General features: G+C 34.8%; 2 protein-coding genes across 7 annotated transcripts in view; one reads left to right on the top strand and one right to left on the bottom strand.

Moving 5' to 3' along the window:
* Positions 1-19,674, top strand: part of exp (expansion) — a 384,871-nt gene that overhangs the window by 161,651 nt on the left and 203,546 nt on the right. The gene's annotated exons all lie outside the window — the stretch shown is intronic.
* LOC141458360 (uncharacterized) lies at positions 179-9,635 on the bottom strand. The gene is made up of 7 exons (XM_074136231.1): positions 9,186-9,635; positions 6,717-6,876; positions 4,928-5,272; positions 2,887-2,986; positions 2,704-2,802; positions 2,468-2,623; positions 179-324 (listed from the first exon to the last, which is right to left on the bottom strand). Exons 1-7 carry the CDS (start codon positions 9,463-9,465, stop codon positions 271-273), a joined length of 1,194 nt encoding a protein of 397 aa, XP_073992332.1. The 5' UTR covers positions 9,466-9,635; the 3' UTR covers positions 179-270.

The following is a 19,674-nucleotide window of genomic DNA, read 5'->3' as shown; positions in this document are numbered from 1 at the left end:
CGTTCTTTTATTTTCTCCCACTTCTTGTAAGGAGGAATCGTTTTTAGGTTTCACTGAAAAAGCTATTTTGTCATACATTCTCCAATACATTATTTGATTGGGTAATGAAAAATGATTATTCTAATGAATAGATTTATTAAAATTAAAATAAATAACATGATCAGAAATTTAGTACATCCATATTACATTCACTTTATTTTTTTAATTTTAATTTTAAACCAAATTTAACTACAATAATATACTATAAATGGTATTTACTAATAATAATAGTTATTCCTTCATTTGCATCAACAAGTTGAAGCATGAATATGCAGCCTTTAGCAGCTGAAACATGTAAAGCAAATAGAAAACATTTATAGAAAATTTTGCCAAAATAATCATTTACATCAAATGACTTTAAACATTTTATCTACATATAAAAGTATAGGCAGATCAGTTACCTAGACAATCATGTTTTTAGGGAACTGTCACTAATAAATGGGTTGTTACGACAATAAGCAGGCTGAGAGGAGCGAACCACACGGTGTGCGGATCGTATCTTCACAGGATCAACAAAAAGGTCCTCTCTCTCCTCTTTGCGTAGATTGCAATGAGGAGGAGGATTTCAAACATATAATAATGATATGTCCACTTTATGTGGTAGAAAGTAAACGAATGTTTGACGACATATACAGGTATTTAGATGCACCATTTCGCTACGAAGACATAATATTCTCTACCAACATATACTCGTATGTACTTAAATCTGTAGCAGAGCTAGCAAAGAAATATGAATGTATTTAAAAGTTATAGCCGATTAGAATGAATGGAAGAAAATGATTAGAGAAGGATTACGTGATTTTAATTTTGGTTAAGCTGTAAGGATGGCAGGAATATAGAGTACTGGATCCATCCATTAGTTGTAACTAGTTTAGGTAAATAGTTGTATATAGTTGAGCAGTGGTCCTTAACCTTTTCAAAGACGCGGAACACAATTATGTATATATTTTTCTCGCGGAACACTAACATTAAATAATTTGAAATTCGGCATTTAGCAAGAACTTAAAATTAATGATTAATAAAAAATTGAATATAATTTTCAAAAAAGATGTATGTATTAATTAAAATTAAAAAGGATAAATTATTACATATTTACGATTTTTTGTTTTCGTATCTTTCTTAAGTTTCTAATTTTCAATACATTTAAAATTTACATTTCGCGGAACACTTGGACTATATTCGCGGAACACTGGTTAAGAACCACTGTAGTAGAGGGATGAATGTTAGAAGCGAATGTATTTATAAGTAAGAATGGAGAGTGAGTGATATTCTAGTGATAAGCACCCAGACGATGCTGGCTGTACGGCGGAAGCCAATGCCAAAAAAATCCTCCTGTTTTTGCTGATGGAAATGCATTTCCATCAGTTGTGTTGGTCATCAATCTGAAGGAATAGAGGTTTTTCTTTTGTTTCCATCTCAAGGCGATGTAGGGAGAATTTAGATTCAGAACTCAATAACAAGGAGGATTTCGGAGGTATAGATTTTGAGAAATAGACAATATTTCACTTTATAACGCGAGAAGTTGGGAGATTCAAAGTTATAAAGAGAAGAATTTCGGTGCTTTAAAATCAAGAAGTTTGGTCTTCGAATTGAGCGCAGTTCTATCAGAATCAGTGGTTCTTATTCAGTGAATCAGAGGGCGCTTATGTTCACAATTTCCCACCAATAATTATCATAGAATTTCCATCCAGAATGTAAGAGTAGGCGGGAAATTTGACAATCACCAATATAATGTTTGAGGGAGTCTGGAGTGATCAAATCATTTTGAAGATCTTTAAATATTCCTGGATAGTTCTTCTACTTTGTCCCACTACAATGCAGTGATCCTAAAGGGTCTTCAGGAAGCTGAGTTCTAACAAAGAATTCCCTATTCCTTTCGAAAAAGCGTTGCCTTTCACTTGGAGCCACGGCAATGCTCAGCATTCTAATAGAGAGAAAGGCAAAAATATTCTTCACCAAAAAGACAATCTTTGCAAGAGTATAAGAAGTACGAATACTGTCCAGAGGTCGGCAGTGCGCTGAGGAAAAAGGAAAAGGAAAAAGCTCCAGGCGCCAATAACCTCAGACGATGACGCGCCTTAATCTAAGTAAATAAATAAGTTTCAATAGTGAAACAGCCAATGGGATGAAGTTTAAGCTAAGTTGAAGCTCAGGGCGTTGCAGCAAGTTATAAAAGAAATCTTAATTCAAGCAGTTTTGAACAAGTGCTCAGTTTTTTTTAGTTTCCGTTTCCGCTATCTAGTGAAAGCGCTCCTCGCTTATAACGATGTGAAAAGAACAATTCAATTACAAAAAATAAATCGTAAAAAATATGATTTATATTTAAAAATACGATTGAGATCGTCGCAAGTTTTTGACAATTATAAATTAACTCTAAAAATGCATAATCATAAAAAAACTTCTGCCCAAAATTAAAATTAACCATTACCGCCATGAAATTCTCCATAGTTATATCGACACCATCAACAGAAGAAATAATCAATGGCTTCATTGTTCTGGCCATTATTATTAGTAAAGCTGTACGACATTTCTTTGGCATATCTATCCAGTGGGCGTTGTGTAATGTCAATAGAATATCCTCACTCTGGAAAGTAAAAAGATTCACTTTTACTGGAGAAGGCTTCAGAAGAGAAGGTTTGGCTTCCAAAATTTATATACAAATACCGCATCGGACATATCCTGTCCCATCCAGAAGAAAAAGAATACGTAAACCATTGTAATGCCCATTATTAGAACAAATTTAATTTTCAGCAATAAATCATCCTGTAAATACAAATTACTGTTATAATCATTATGAAATATTATAGTATAATCTTAGATTAGGTAGTAATAGGCTAAATAACTCACGGTGAGTAGAGTAACACCTGTACAGACCAACAGTCCTAGAATTACGGCGTTTCCAATGAAGTACATCCAACTTTCGGTGGTCCTCATATCGTTAAAGGTACTGCAAATATAAAATAATAATAAAGCCTTTATTTATACAAAGGAAATACAAAAAAAAAAAAATATATATTGTAACATATATACTATGTACAATTATAAATTTACACAAATAATTATCCTACAGATCAATATTACAGTGGTACCTCGGTTTTCGAACGATTTGACTTTCGAACTAATCGGTCTTCGACCAAAAAATTCGAGAAAATGTTGTCCTGAAATCTGTACAAACTTTTGGAACTCGAACACCCGAGATGAGCCGAATGGCGTTCGTTCGGCCCGACGCGCCTCGCCCGCAGCATCAGTACGAGTCAATCTGCGATCGGAGGAAGAATCACGCTTAGTGTTTTACCATTACATTACACTTACTTTAACCCTTAGACCTTGGGACCAAAGAAAGCCAGCAGTGATAGTAAAGTTTACAGGTAAGAGAGAAGCGGCGAGATGAACTATTCAACTCAAGAAAGAAATAATTACCAAATATGAAATGTATTTTATGTTTTTACATAAAATATAAAACTTAGGCCAGTAAAACGGCTTATTTCTGGGACTTATAAACGAAATAAACTAGTTTACATGATTTCTTATGGGATAAATTGTTTCGGTTCTCGACCAAATTGGTTCTCGACTGCACTTCCGAAACGAATTGTGGTCGAGAACCGAGGTACCACTGTAAGAAATATTAAACTTAAAACATTTAACTTTTCACTTAATTATTTATTTGTATTTTTTATTTGACTTTTTAGTATTATTTATTATTTTTTCTAAGTTCTATATATCCAAGTGTACCTAGGTCGTTATATCGCTTAGCCATCAGCGAAAAATCTGAAGTTATCTCTAAAGACAAACTCTAAGTCTAATACAAAACTCAAATTGCAAATATAACCGTAACGTTATTCGCACATTTTTCTTAGGGACTCTATATTTTTTTACATCTGTTTCGTTGGTGTAGGTCTAGAATAACAGTCCTTAGTCCTGAAGGAAGAAAGACAATTCCCGATTATAGTCATAATTATTAATTCATCTTTTTTTTTTGCCAAGCTTTCGAAATACGTACTAAAATATCTTCAGGGCTTGTCTCGATTACAATTACAGTTAACATCGAAGATTATTTTGTCTTCTGTTGTTAACAGTACTTAGATACTGTTAGTATTATTATAATTTAAACAATCAGAACAGCAGACAAAACTGTGTAAAAGTAATTATAATTATCAATAACTATATCAGCCGTGAAGATGGCCTAAGCTCCTAGGTCGAAAGCTTGGCAATAAAATAAATAAACAAAAATTATGCCTGAAATTGGCATTAATCTGTTAATGAATCAGCCATCAAATACGATGAACAATATTCTATAAATGTTCAGTGTTTGTGCCTTTCTCAGTGGTCCTGATGTGATACGAAAGTGTACGAAGGTTATAAAATATGTCCTAAATTCATTATTGCTTCTATCTTGATTGAATTTGATTCTGTGATTGATGCATTTTGGTTTTAAGTTATCTGTGTCCACTATATAATTACTTAATTGGTGTAGAAGCTGTCCCAGAGTCAAAATTCTATTTCTATATTTTTCTTGCTAATCTATTTGCTATTAAAAGGATTTCTGGATGCTGCAAAATCTGGGTAACGTTATGTTATGATAGTGTTGTCTTTCCCGCTGAAATGTGGTTTTCTTCTTATTTCCAAATATTACTTTGGTCCAATACCCGGAAGTGGGTTAAGTGAACGCAAATTTAAATTTATATAATTAATTAGACTCTTCTTTTTTTTTACTTTGTGAGATTCTGTCTTTGATTTTTGTATAAGTCGTCTTTGTTGAGCATTTTGGGTGGCAAATCTAATGTAAAGAAAATGGTAGATTGTATCAAATTTACTCTGAAATTTGATTATTTGAATTACAATAAGTTTAGCTAAATAAAATAAATTTTACCAAATAAATAAGACTGACCTTATAATCTGAATATGGTGGATGACGCAGTGTTTTATAGATTCCTCATAATAGTCGCCCATCTTGTGATCTAATGTTTTATTATATTTCTTTTCATTTGATTCCCTAATTTCTGCAGCCCTTTCTTTGATCGTGCTCAGTGCATAATCCAGAATTTTTAATTCAGTTATAATTTTTATATAAAATAAATATAAAAAGTCAAATAGGCAAAATAGCATGCCGACTGCCAAAGCAAGGGCAACAAATTGCCAAATCAGTAATATGATGTAACCGGTCCATTGATCCAACGATAGAGGGAAAACCATTGGGACCAATAAGAAATATTTAGTTTTATGTAGTATGTATCTGAAATATAAAATTTATTACATTTTTCAAAAATATTATACCTAACTGGAAAACTTGTTGCAACAAATAGATACGTCACTTGATTACACAATATCAGAACGCACCGAGTGGTGTCGTTTCATTATCGTGATCATTTAATTACTCTGACCTCACGGTAAGAGTAGATCGATTTCAACCAATTTCAATCTGTTTGGAAGATTACCTTAGTATTGCAGAAGAAGAAAGGTGTTTGGTTAAAGGATTTAAGGATGAGCTGCTGTAGAGGAATGGAATTTGAGAAAACTAGTCTTCGTAAGATCTTTGACGAAAGGGGTTTTGAGATCATTACGGATGATGAGGTTAAACATTTAGAACGGAGTATTTTTGACTGTAAAGTCCTGGATGCGCAGAGAGTTGGAACGTTTAGTCGATCCTCCATACTTCGATGCTGTATGACCAAATAGGTCGCAGTTACAGAAGCTATAAGAGTCTTGGAGAAGCTAAAAGAGGACACTATTGAGAATCGGGCCAAAGTGAAGAGAATATTTTTTGTTGCATTTGAGCTGCTGAATCACCTCCCGAAGTTTCGACCACTCCTTCGTATACACCCTGTAGATGCACTATACTGCTCTTATGAGGAAAGTAGATCGTGGGGCCATCTTCTCTTCAATCTCCTTAAAGGATTACCTTGTTATTGCGGAAGAAGATAGGTGTTCTATGAGAGGGTTAGGATGAGCTGCTGTAAAGGAATGAAATTTTAAGAAAACGAGTTTTAGTAAGGTCGTTAATGAAAGGGATTTTGAGGTCATTATGGGTTGGTGAGGTTAGAAATATAGAATGGAACGTTAAGTAGTTTTAGTAGTATTTTTGGTCTTTAAAGTCTGAATGCGTAAAGAATTGGAACGTTTAGTCGATCCCCTTTACTTCGATGCCGTATGACCAAATAGGTCGCAGTAACAACAGATATAAGAGTCTATTGTTTTGTAGGTTGAGTTTAGATCGTTTGTCAAGTAGTCTGGCGAGAAGTTTGTAGCATTGGGTTAGTTTCTTGTCTTTTCAGTCTAGTACAGGGATTCCATGTCAACCGTTTGTCTAGGTGCAGTCCAAGGTAGCGTACTTTGTCCACAGTTGGTATTGCAGTTTGGTTCAAGATGACGGGAGGTAGGATTTTCCGTCTGAGAGTAAATACTATAAATTTTGATTTCGTAACGTTGGTTTTGATTCGCCATTTATTAAGCCAGATCTATAAGAGGTTTTATGCATTCGAAGAGCCCTTATAGCGATAAGAGGTTCAGAATGAGGATTATTGCATATTACATTATATGCAAGTGTGCATTATTAGAATTACGTGTCTTACATTTTTTTTTTTTGCTTAATTACAAATAATTAATTTGTCAAAACTTAATTACAAATAACTAATTTGATGTCAAAACATCAATCAGCAAACATTGATAATTCCAGTTACCTGTCAAAAACGCCAGCAAGAACAAAAGTTACGCATGTGAAAAAGCATGCGATATAACTTCCTTTTAAAATTTGGTTAGCTTTTTCATTACGCTCTACTTCAACTTGGGTAACAAATTTTTGAATTAATTGACTTTGATAATCATGGGTAACGTTTAGTCCTGAAAATATAAAAATAATTTTATTATTAACTTCCTGTCAAGTACTGCATTTGCGTTAAATTTCTGGTATCCTGTTTTTTTAAAAAAAATTTTAGTTTTTCTACAAATTTGGCCATCTTTTGTTGCATCAGTCTATCTGTCTGAAAAAGTATGTAGTTAGTGAATTTTGATAACTTGTTTGGGGGCCACCTCCGGACTTTGCAATAACTATGCGGTCAAAAGCGGTAAATCCGGAAATGGCACGTTACAAAATTTTCTTCATTAAATTTTTCTCAAAATGAGCTCATAATATTTTTCTTTATAGATTCCAAACTTGTTGCGTTTTACCATTTTACCGCATATTTGATTATAAGCACTTCCGGAAGTGTGGGGTTGGTTGTTCTTTTTTCTAAAAGCCCATTGTATTCTCATTTTTTTTTTTAAATTTAAGACGCGTCAACATCTTAGGCCATCGGAGCAACCGGAGCTTCTATGAAGAGAAAATCTAACTGATTAAAACCCCAGATATCCATGTAGGAATCCAGTACGCTAACTACTGTGCTAACTAATCCCTTCTTACCCTTCTAATATTAAGACGTAACACCTGTTACATTCAAGGGATAAATATTTAAATAAATTTTAAAAATATACAACAAAAATTGGCTTAATTGTGAATTTCATTTACACATATTTTTTATATACGAGGGTCGTTTGAAAAGTCCGTGCAAAGTCAGAGAGATAGCACCACTGGCGCGTATCGAGGTTATATTTAGTTAGTAGCATCTCTTGGAAGAACACACACCAAGTTTCAGCCAGATCGGTCTATTTCTTTGTGTTTGGCATTCGTTTGAATCGAGGAAGTCGAGTGATTTTCAAAAAATGGACGAAAAAGAATTTCGTGTGTTGATTAAACACTACTTTATGAAAGGCAAAACGCCTCAGGAGACTAAAGAGAAGCTTGATAAACATTATGGTGACTCTGCACCTTCGATTAGAACAGTTTATAAGTGGTTTCAAAATTTTCGGAGTGGCCATATGGGCACAAGTGACGCTGAACGTTCTGGACGGCCCTGTTGAGGTTACTACTCCAGAAATCATTGATAAAATCCATGATATGGTGATGGATGTTAGAAGAGTGAAGGTGCGTGAGATTGCTAGTGCTGTGGGCATCTCGAATTAACGGGTACACAATATTTTGCATCAACATTTGGACATGACAAAGCTATCCGCAAGATGGGTGCCGCGATTGCTCACGCTTGACCAAAAACGAAATCGTGTGAAGTGTTGCAAGGACGGTTTGCAGCTGTTCCAGAAGAATCCGCATGACTTTAAGCGTCGTTTCGTCACTGTGGATGAAACATGGATACATCACTACACTCCTGAGACCAAAGAACAATCTAAACAATGGGTTACCAAGGGGGAATCTGCGCCAAAAAAGGCGAAGACTGTTCCTTCGGCCGGAAAGATTATGGCGACTGTCTTTTGGGATTCGCAAGGAATAATCCTCATCGACTATCTGGAAAAGGGTAAAACTATTACAGGTGCATATTATTCATCGTTATTGGACCGTTTGAAAACCGAGCTGCAAGAAAAACGCCCACGATTGGCCCACAAAAAAGTCCTTTTCCATCACGACAACGCACCAGCTCACACCTCAGCAGTTGTGGTCGCAAAATTAATGGAAATAGGGTTCCAACTCGTTTCACATCCCCCCTATTCTCCAGACTTGGCTCTCTCGGACTACTATTTGTTCCCCAATATGAAGAAATGGCTGGCGGGAAAAAGATTTTATTCAAACGAGGAGGTGATTGCAGAAACGAATGGCTATTTTTCAGACTTGGACAAATCCTATTATTCGGAAGGGATCAACAAACTAGAGCAGCGTTGGACGAAGTGTATAAGCCTAAAAGGAGGCTATGTTGAAAAATAAAAAAGGTTTACCCCAAAAATTAAGTAGTTTTTATTTTTCCACGGACTTTTCAAACGACCCTCGTACCTACTCGTATGTTTGCGTAGCAGATTTTTTCTTTTTCGGATAAACCCTAAAAACTTGTCGGGTTCGATTGTGGCACCTATACGAGTATACTAAATATCGAATTTTAAGTTCGTATGATTATCAGTTTTTATTTTATGGTGGCCCGTTCATCCCACATAGACAGACATACTGTTTTTCCAGTTTGTACAAAAACACTCTTTTATCGATTCTAGAACCATTAATACGAATATTAAATCACGAAAATTGGTCGATTTCGTAAATTTTTTCAGTGTATAAGAGAAAATTTAAAAAAATAAAAATTCAATATACTTTATATTTAAGATCGAATATTTACCTTCTACTAATCTGTGAATGTTGGGTCTACAGTAGTAGCAGATAATTACATGTGCGGTCATATCGAACTCTACGGTGAAATGGTGGAATAATACGGCCATTTTATCTATATCCGGCATTAAGCTGAGGAAAGAATTTGTAATTAATGCCAAAGTGAGAACATTGTATATGGTAAAATAAATGCTATATAATTTAGCTGAACGCTTGTCTTCAATATAGAAAGCAAAAGTGGCGAAATAGTTCAAATATCCTTTTAGAAGATCATTGTTGAGTCGATTCATGCTGCGTTCGGCTGACGGTCAAGGAGAGGTAACTCCGTCTGAAGTTATACTGGCCGAAAGCTAGTTTTATCCCATGTAAATTATAATCTACACATACTTTTAAAATATTTAAAGATATGCGATTGATTTTTCTTCCAATGTCCACATAATTATAATAAGAAAAGTTTACTGTTCCCACCATATTTCTTTTTATTTACTTTATAGTTTGGTGATTTATTATTCTGGGCAAATTTCTGCTTCTGTTTTGTCAATTTCTTTTTTAATTATTTAGCATTAAGATTCGGCCAAGTGTGGGGTATCTGTTCTATCGGTAGTTCTCCTACAGCCAATAGAAGGGCCTTGAATGAAATCAAAGGGAAAAAAAAGACGTTATTACATTGTTCTACTATTAAGATGGCCACTAATATAAATAATTTAAAAAAAATCAAAATTTGGGCCCTTTTATTTCCTAATTTTGCTACAGAAACCTTTGAATGTTTAAACAGTACTGGCAATTATCATTTCTCTGCGTTTTTATTATGGTATTGATAAAATCTGAGATGAACTCTGAACGCCTCAAATCCTCTGACCACCATTTTGGTTCATCTTAAAAAAAAACTGCTCGGAAAACTCATACGACATCCGATCATTAAAATGATCACAGTTTTAAGGATGATGTATCATTTATCTTAGTCTTAGGGCGTATACAGGGTGTCCCAAGCTATATGGATAACGACTTTTTCTCGGAAACTAAGATAGCTAGAAAAAAACTAAAAAATACGTGTTCCCTTAGTTTTTTGTTAGGAATCCAAATTTACTTTGTAAATTTTTTTCGGTGCTTCCAGAAGCGAGATACAGGCACCAACTTCATTTTTTCAAATGGGGAGGTGGGGTTTTTATTTCAGAAATAGATTCCTCTATTTTTTTAAAGAAAAATTTACTTGAACGGTTTTTTTCTGTGAGCGATATTTTAGAAGTTATGAATGAAAACATGATTCTTATAAGAAATGTCAAAATGATATTATAACGGTTTTTTTGATTGAATAAGAAGAAAAGTACTATTTTATTATAAATTTTACTCCTCATTAATATTACAGATCATGCTCGAACTGGCCTCCACCATAGAAATGCTCTTTCCTGCCAATTGTCCCTTACTGCCAAAGAAATAGATTCGAATTTAACCAAGTTACAGGCATCTATTATTCTTTGCTTTAGTTCATCTACAGATGCAATTCCGGCATGATTCTGATACACCTAGATTTAGAAATGCTTCTAGGTAAGCAGAAATAAGGAAAGAAAGAAAAAAAGTTATGAATAATCACCTTGTTTTTCAGGTATCCCCAAAGGAAATAGTCCATAGGTGTCAAATTCAGAACGAGGTGTCACTGAATTCCCCCCGTGATGGATATAACACGCCCATCAAATTGCCTATCGAGATATCTCTTTACATGCCTGATGGTGTTATATCCATCACGAGGGCGATTCAGTAGCCACCTCTCTCACCGGACTATTTCCTTTGGGTATCCCTGAAAAACAAGGTGATTATTCATAACTTTTTTCTTTCTTTTCTTATTTCTGCTTACCTAGAAGCATTTCTAAATCTAGGTGTATCAGAATCAAGCCGGGATTGCATCTGTAGATGAAATAAAGCAGAGAATAATAGATGCCTGTAACTCGGTTAAAGCCGAATTTATTTCTTTGGCAGTAAGGGACAATTGGCAGGAAAGAGCATGTCTATGCATCCCTAATGGTGGAGGCCAGTTCGAGCATGATCTGTAATATTAATGAGGAGTAAAATTTATAATAAAATAGTACTTTTCTTCTTATTCAATCAAAAAACCGTTATAATATTATCATTTTGAAATTTCTTATAAGAATCATGTTTTCATTCATAACTTCTAAAATATCGCTCACAGAAAAAAACCGTTCAAGTAAATTTTTCTTTAAAAAAATAGAGGAATCTATTTCTGAAATAAAAACCCCACCTCCCCATTTGAAAAAATGAAGTTGGTGCCTGTATCTCGCTTCTGGAAGCACCGAAAAAAATTTACAAAGTAAATTTGGATTCCTAACAAAAAACTAAGGGAACACGTATTTTTTAGTTTTTTTCTAGCTATCTTAGTTTCCGAGAAAAAGTCGTTATCCATATAGCTTGGGACACCCTGTATATAGCATTCTTTTATACAAGAATTCTTTCTGAATTCTTGATATGATTTATAACAATTTTTATTTATATTTAGATCTTTTATTGGAATTTACCACTGCAACGGTTGTTGCAACAAGCAAATGTGGTACCTGATTAAAAATATACGTGAAAATCACGAGTGGAGAAGGCACCCAGTGGTGTCACTCCAGTAACGTGCTCTTGCTATACTCACGGTAGATCTCGAGGTCATCTTCTCTTCAAATCTCCTTAGAGGATTACCTGGTAATGTGGAGGAAGATTGGTGTTCTATGAGTGGGTTAGGATGAGCTGCTGTAGAGTGGAATGAAATTTGAGAAAACGAGTGTTAGCAAGTTCTGTAATGAAAAAGGGATTTTGAGCTCATTATGGATAGTGTAAGGTTAGATACATAGAACGGAGCGTTAAGAAATTTTCTGAAGTATTATTTGGACTGTAATGTCTGGAAGCGTAGTGAGTTGGAACGTTTAGTCGATCCTCCCCATACTTCGATGCTGTATGACCAAATAGGTCGCAGTAACAGAAGGTATAAGAGTCTTGTTAGTTAGGCTAAGTTTCGAACGTTTGTGAAGTAGTCTGGTGAGAAATTTTGTAGCGTTGGTTAGTTTCTTGTCTTTTCAGTCTAGTATGGAGATTCCATGTCAACCGTTTGTCTAGGTACAGTCCAAGGTAGCGTACTTTGTCCACAATTGGTATAGGTAACCTAACCTAACCTAACCTAACCTTCGGAGTTCGGTTCAAGATAATGGGAGGTAGGATTTTTCGTCTTTGAGTAAATACCATTTATTCTTAACGTTAGTTTTGATTCTCCATTTGATAATCCAGTCCTGTAAGTGGTTGATGTGTGTTTGTTGAGCTCGAGTAGCGATTAGAGGATCGGAATGAGGAGATAAGATAAAAGAGAAATATTTTTATTTTTTTTAATTTGAAAAGGTGCGCAACATCGAAGGTCCTTTGCACCTAAACTATATTGGAGAATAGACACTTGACTACATTACTTGATTTACTTTAATATCCAATCTTCTCGAAACTAACCTATTGGTTGGCCTAACTCTTTCCTTCTAACCTAACTAACAAATGTTGGGGTGGAATACTCTATATTCCTCGCACCACATAGAGATCTCATCTGTCTATTATCCCCATACAATAACTTATATTTTCAAATTATTGGTTGTTTTCTTTAATGCATACAAAAATGCACGAAAACAATGAACAAAAGAGAAGAATTTTGGAAGGAATAAGTATTAAATACGTAAATAATATGGACAAAGCAATTTTTAATCTAAGTAATTTAGGCTTCATCAAGTGCAAACTTACATGGGGAAAAAATTCTGCTGACTATAGAACTTACAGTCATGGGGATCGATTACTATTTTAGACTTCCTGCATCTGGAAAAAATAAAAACTGTATTATCCCCAGGGGCATTTCTGACTCACCTAAACGGGAAACACAGTAAATTTAGTTGGAGTCTGTTGCCCTACCAGCAATAGAGAGATAAAAACAAAGAAAAGAAATAGAATTGCTGGCAAAGTAGTTCAGTTTTCTTGGTAAAGGTCACCAATTTACCTTGTGAATCACTAAGACATTACTTTTTATTTTTTTTATTTTTTTTTTAAAAGACTAAGTAGAAAGTAGCCGGAGAAGATGGCAACTGGTTTTATGAAGTTCTTGTTTTCCTTCTTCGAAGTTCATTGCTTTCAGATTAATTAAAAAACTGAGAATATTACCGCAGCTCTGGTATTTCCTCTTTGGGTCTGTTCACATCACCTTGAATTGTTTTTGTATTTCAACTTTCTTTTAGCTGTTCCATGTTTCCTGCCTTGCCAGGTGACTTATCTGAATCTACGTCGATCTAAAGGGTTGCTGCAGATGAGCTACAATATATACAGGGTGATCCATTTAAAACGCCCCAATCGCTAATAACTTTTTAGGAAAGCGGAATTTCGAAAAAACCCACCAAGTAAACTATATGTTTTTTTTTGGTCTAGTTTTCAAAATTTCCACCCCCGATGCTGCATCTTCATTTTTGGCGGAGTTCCGGCCAAAAACCTGATTGGGGTTTCATAAGGACCACTGGTTTGACTATGATTATGAAAAGTACATAAAAAATTGTGAAAAATTACGTTGTCCTTGTTTCGATATCCCTAATATTTGTCGAGATATTTAAGATCAAAGTTACAATTTTATCTATTCGTGATCGGTTTTCAATATTAATTTTCCACCAGAAATACACCAGTTTTGGGAGGCCCTCTGACTGCCAAAAAAAATGTTATTTGTGACGCTAAGAGCAAAAATAATAATAATAGAAGATTTTAAAACATGTAGTGTAATGTAATGGTTGTGGGAGAATCAGGATTAAATTTCATATTTACCATCAAATAAAAGCAATCATCACATCAGGTGTACCTCATACACATAGAAATATAGTTTATTTATTGGGTTTTCCGGATTTCCGCTTTCCTAAAAAGTTATTAGCTATTGGTACGTTTTAAATGGATCTCCCTATATATGACTGTATGTGGCTGGCATAGTTAGTTATTGGTTAACGTTGCACCCGAAAATTAACTTCTGTGAAAGGAGAATGTTAAGAGAGGAGTTACAGATGTTCAGGATGGACATACCATTAAGTATGGACCATTTTTTTTGCTACACCAATCTCTCTATAGTGTGAAGAATTAGGATGATTTGTTATATCAATAACTTTTTATATTGATGGATAGAATTTGGAGATTGCCCATGCACTGCTTTTATCTTGACGCCTTTGCAGCTCTTCTAGGACGAATCTCCTCACTTAGTATCCTAGGTTTCTGCTACCAGTAATGTTTTCACAATTAGCCTGCTTCAAGATCTACAGGCTAAAGAATTCATATAGCCAAAATCAGATTATCAACTGGGTAGAAGAGGCTCCTGCTTCTCTGAGCCTTCTGCTTTTCTGGAAAGAAGCTTTTCTGTTTGTGCACTGCAGCCTTTTTTATTATGTTGACTCAGAGAAGAACAATGTTTAAAATCTCCAGATGATTATACCATCTGCGGACGCGGGGGGAGTGAAGTCACATTTATGTTTGCCTAAGATCTTTGCTAAAGGTGAAGAATAACTATGAAGGTCAGATCCTAATGCCTAAATTATGTATTTTTTGCTCTATTCTCCCAAGATTTCTTTGTACCCAATTGTCTTCTTCTTTTTTTTATTTATTTTATCAATTATATTTCACTTAGTTTTTCTCTTTGAGTACATTTAGATGCTCATGAACAAAGACATCATTTTTAATGCCCTTCAATTGTAAATAATTTTTTTTAACTATTCTTTTGACAATAGGTTCATAAAAAAATGTATTTACTTTCTCACCAATAGGCTGCGTACTAGCCTTGTAAGAGGCGTGGCCTCATCTATGATTCTTCCGCTTTTGTGCACCATATTTTTGGAAAATTCTTTGTCTTTGTCTAGCCGTTTTATTCTAAGACTTCCGCTGTAGCGGATCATTCTTGTCCATGTATAACTTGTAAATCTTTCGCTACATAGTTTCACTAAAATTTGTTTGCAAATGGTGTTTGCTTTATGTCTTAGTGAGTTAACTCAGTTTTTAAATGGGTTAAAGTGAAACTTAAGTTATTGATCTAATAAGCCAGAACGGAAATCATTTTTTAAAAAAGCAATAGTTTCGTCTATGCCTGTGAACATCTACAGCTCTTAATATTTGATTATTGCTTAGAAAATCATTCGGAAAACTACAGATTTCCCGATATTAAGAAAAACACTAGCTTCATGGTCTTGGCAATATTTTCAGTAGAAAGGGGATGAAAAAATACAATAAAAATGATCTATCGCGTGCTCTTCTTTCTCTTTGATAACAAGTTAAAAAATTGAAATATGATTAATATATATCAGATTTTGAAATGACCTAGCACCTTTAATTTTGAAGATATCGAATTGCGGTTTCCGGTTTCTTTCATAACTTCTTATACTCTTTAAAACTGTGTATATGAAAGTGGGGGTCAACCGCGAACCCTCACTTTTGGATGCGCGTCTGCCGCGTACGCGATCAGGAATCTAAAATCAAGTCACATATTCTGAAACTAGAGGTGACGGGCAACAGAATTTTTTCTATACCATTTTTCCCTCACATCAACCGCTTAATCATGAAATGCATTTGAACCGTCTTAAAATGAACTCCCTGTATATTTTATTCCAGTAAGAAAAATATTGAACTAACAACTATATAAAGTACAAAATCGCCTACACAACATAAAATTACATCAGTCTGTACTCTGTATCTAAAGATGCAATATAAATATACATAAATCTGGCTACGAGACAACATTATGCGTAAATATGCAGACTATTTGAACATTAAAACTAACAAATGCATAATCTTATCTGACAAGTTTGTAGGTCGTATGTTCTGATCTTATTCTGTTGTCATTCTCCATGGCAACAAGATAAGAATATTAACAGCAGTATTAAATTCAACTATTTTGTAAAACATTATGTACACTCAAAGAGATGTGTATTTTTTATTTATTTATATTTTTATTCATGGTACATGGAAAGCAAGAATACAAATATATAAATGTCTAAATAGATTCACTTCGTCAGACAACGAAATAAGAGTGTAAAAATCTACTTAGATTTTTACATCAATGCAATCTGAGCAGACTGTAGAAGCGATTTCGTTATTTCGCACTTGGGATTGGAATTAAAACCTGGTTAAATTGAACCTCGCCTAACATTCCCTAAGATATTCCCGTAAATCCTGCCACCAACTCTACCTCGGCCAGTCTTTTCTTACCCTTTCAGTGGCGAAATCCATATATGCTGAAATCAAGATACCAGGTACCTCCAAGGTGTACTTAGTCCTCCAGTTTGGGTAGTCCACTCATTGTGCCTGGCGCTCTAAGCAAGCTAAGAACATTCGGAAAAACGGCGGACACCACTGATCCAAACGACATCTTAGTCTTCTCTCTCTTTCTCCATTCTTGCTGCACACTCCAACCAATCTATCCCACATAGCCTCTTAATCATGCTGACGTTAAAGACGTCTTCAGCTGTGCGTTTGTTTTCTTCTACCAGGAGTTACCCCTCTACACAGGCCCAACACGGCAGATTGTTTCCCCAACCTGTCTTGCGCTTTTTTTTTTGTTAGTACCCAAGCTTTTGCCTCCGCTTTGCCCAGAGCAGAATATAATTCTGTTACCTGCAGTTCATCTTGCTGCAGTTTCTAGGTTTGTATTTGTAATAACTGTTCCCAGGACTTGTTTTCGCAATTACTAATTACAGCACATTCCGTTCTATTCAATATTCCTTAACTTCTGAAATGAGGAATATAATACCTTCGGATTAAGGTCAGATTATTGGCCTCATCGTCTGCATATGGCCATTGTTTCCAGACTGTTCAAAATGTGTAGAAGCCATTGACTACTTCGAGAATCCGAACTTTCTGATATAAATTATTCCCTACGTAGAAACAATATTTTTCTCTGTTGACTCATTCTTTGAGATTCAACGTGCCGATACCTCATTAGCGCATTAATTCCTCAATTAGTAATGCGCTGTAATCAATGCTCCTAGGGTCCTCCAGATGTGTATCTAGTCCTCTAGTTTGGGCAATCATTGTGCTTAACGCTCTAAGACATTTCAGAACATTCTGAAAAACGACAAACGCCAAACGGTCGTTGACCAAATAAACGGAAGCATGATTTCAAGGAAATACATTCCTGTTACCTACACATATACATACATGTAAATAACTAAATTAATTGCGGTGAAATACAAATAATCAACACAAATTAATTTCATTAGTTAGACAATCTGAATTAGATAAATGGTGTACAGCTAATTTAGTAGGCACAGAAAATAGTATTGAAATAGAATATGTGGAATTGCGTGTTCTGTGGGTAATGGGTATAAATCTTAGACCAACTACTGACAGTATGTTCACTTTCTACCCACATGGGTTAAAGTTAAATGGAAAACATGGTAGGCGTTTCCTCCAACAAACCCACAGTTGTACAAAAACAACAAACTGTGAAATCATTAGATGGGTAGTATAATCTACAGTATTTTTAATGTTAAATTAATGTATATTATATTCTGTTACTGAAAGAAAACATATGTTCCACTGCCTTCAAGATTACAACTGGTTCCTAGATCGAAAGCTTGGCAGAAATAGTGAACAAATTATGACTGAAATTGGCAATATTCTTTCTTCTTTTTTGGATTAACGAATTAAGTCACTAAAAATAGTTAAACAGTTCTTCATAAAACATTGAAGAGGCCTTTATTTAAACCTATCATTTTTTTTTTTTTTTGAAGCTTTTTCTCAGCGGAAGTTGATATTAGGGCGATTTAGGGGCTAACATCATCCATTCTCAACACAACATTTTGGAGAACTAATATTAAATTGTAGATTATTATATCTCCTTGTTCAAATTCTGAGTTTATTCTGAGTTACCAAGAAAATTTAATTTTGTAATCTTTGGAGACCAAAGCTATTGTTATTGGCTCCAACTCTCTCCTTAAATCATTGGCTCCTCTTCCTAATCTTTTCCTTTACAATACCCCAATAAAATATTGTTCCTCTGTGAAAAACCTTGGTATCACTTTCGATCAAAACCTATCCTGGAAAAACCATGTTTCCCAAATCTCTCGTAGTTCCATCCAAATCCTTAAAGCAGTTTAATAGTTCCCGTCACCTTTTTCCAATTAAGACCCGGCAACTCCTACTTTCCTCTTTTATTTTCCCCCATTTCGACTATGCTTGCTTAGTGTACGGCCGGTCTTTCTGGTGATATTGAAGCTAAGCTTAAGCGCCTCCATGAACTGCTTTATAAGATTTATTTTCAGCATTCCCAGAGACTCTCATATTTCGCCACTGCTACGATGAGTTGAAGTGGCTTTTCCCCTGTCTATCGCCGCCAGTATTTTTTTGGCTTCTTTCCTTTTTCCAAGTCATCCAGTCTCAAAGGCCATCCTATATTTTTCAACTCTTTAAGTAATCCTCGTAATCCATTCCCGTAATACTTAGATCTCGCTCATCTGTTCTCTATATTCCGTCACACCGTAACTCATCCTTTGACAAATCCATCCTAATACGTGCTACCTCTCTCTGGAACTCCTTGCCATCATCTGTCCGCCACGCTACTACCGTCTATTCAGTTATCTCCTTTCTATCCAGCTTCCTCCGGAATTTTAATTGTTTTAATCTATTTCCTTAATTTCTATTGTTATTTTTCTTTTCACTTTTTGTAAATACTTACGTATATTTTCTGGTTAATCACAGGCCAAACTATTAAGGCCTCTAATTGTACCTGTTTTTATTCTTAGGGGACAATTGCCCCAGAATAATAAATTTCTTTTCTATTCTATTCTATTCTAATCTACGATAAAGGAAATTTGGACGATTGCTAGTGCTAGATTTTTCATTAACGACTTCCGGACAAATTTGCGTCTCTACCAAGAAAACATTTCTAGCGGTACTTAATACACAGATTTAATACACAGATTAAACTGTACTAAAGCCATGTAAGAATCTCTAGTTGTATAACTGAGAATGTGCGAATGTAATAAACACTAGTTGTTGTCACATTGCAAACACATGTATTTATAATATGTACATGTGTATGGTAGTCGAGGAATATAATAATATTCCAGGAAGATTCTTATGTTGAACGGCCACTCACCTCAAAAGTCACTCTACCAGCTGATATACTATTCATAGTGGCTAGCTGTTCAGGGAAAATGACGATAGTGTTGTCATATTGTTATGCCAGTCTTGGATGTGAACTTAACCACTACAAATACATGGTTCGCGCCCTAATCAATGATTCGAATTTATTCGCTAATCTTATTTTATTTTGGAGGGGGTTTGCTCTTCGTTTTCGGCTCTTGGATACCCACTTGAAGACTGGTAATATCAATAAGATGCTCGTTACTAACCAATGTAAACACTTGATCTAAATCTTAAGTTCCAATAGTACTATATCGTATGTAATTCAGGTATCATCGTACGCCATACTTAAAGATTCAATAAACAATCATTTAAAAAAAAAA

The sequence above is a fragment of the Rhodnius prolixus genome, unplaced genomic scaffold (assembly GCF_049639745.1).
Source record: "Rhodnius prolixus isolate KJV_2025 unplaced genomic scaffold, Rpr scaffold_5, whole genome shotgun sequence".
NCBI lineage: Eukaryota > Metazoa > Arthropoda > Insecta > Hemiptera > Reduviidae > Rhodnius > Rhodnius prolixus.
This window is presented reverse-complemented; position numbering and strand designations above follow the sequence as displayed.

Excerpts from the sequence above, each read along its gene's own strand:
- LOC141458360 (XM_074136231.1), bottom strand. The coding sequence starts at position 9,465 with ATGAATCGACTCAACAATGATCTTCTAAAAGGATATTTGAACTATTTC. Across the intron at positions 2,987-4,927 it reads CACCATATTCAGATTATAAG|TACCTTTAACGATATGAGGA; the intron begins GTCAGTCTTATT and ends TTATATTTGCAG. Across the intron at positions 2,624-2,703 it reads GACAGGATATGTCCGATGCG|AGTGAGGATATTCTATTGAC; the intron begins GTATTTGTATAT and ends TTTACTTTCCAG.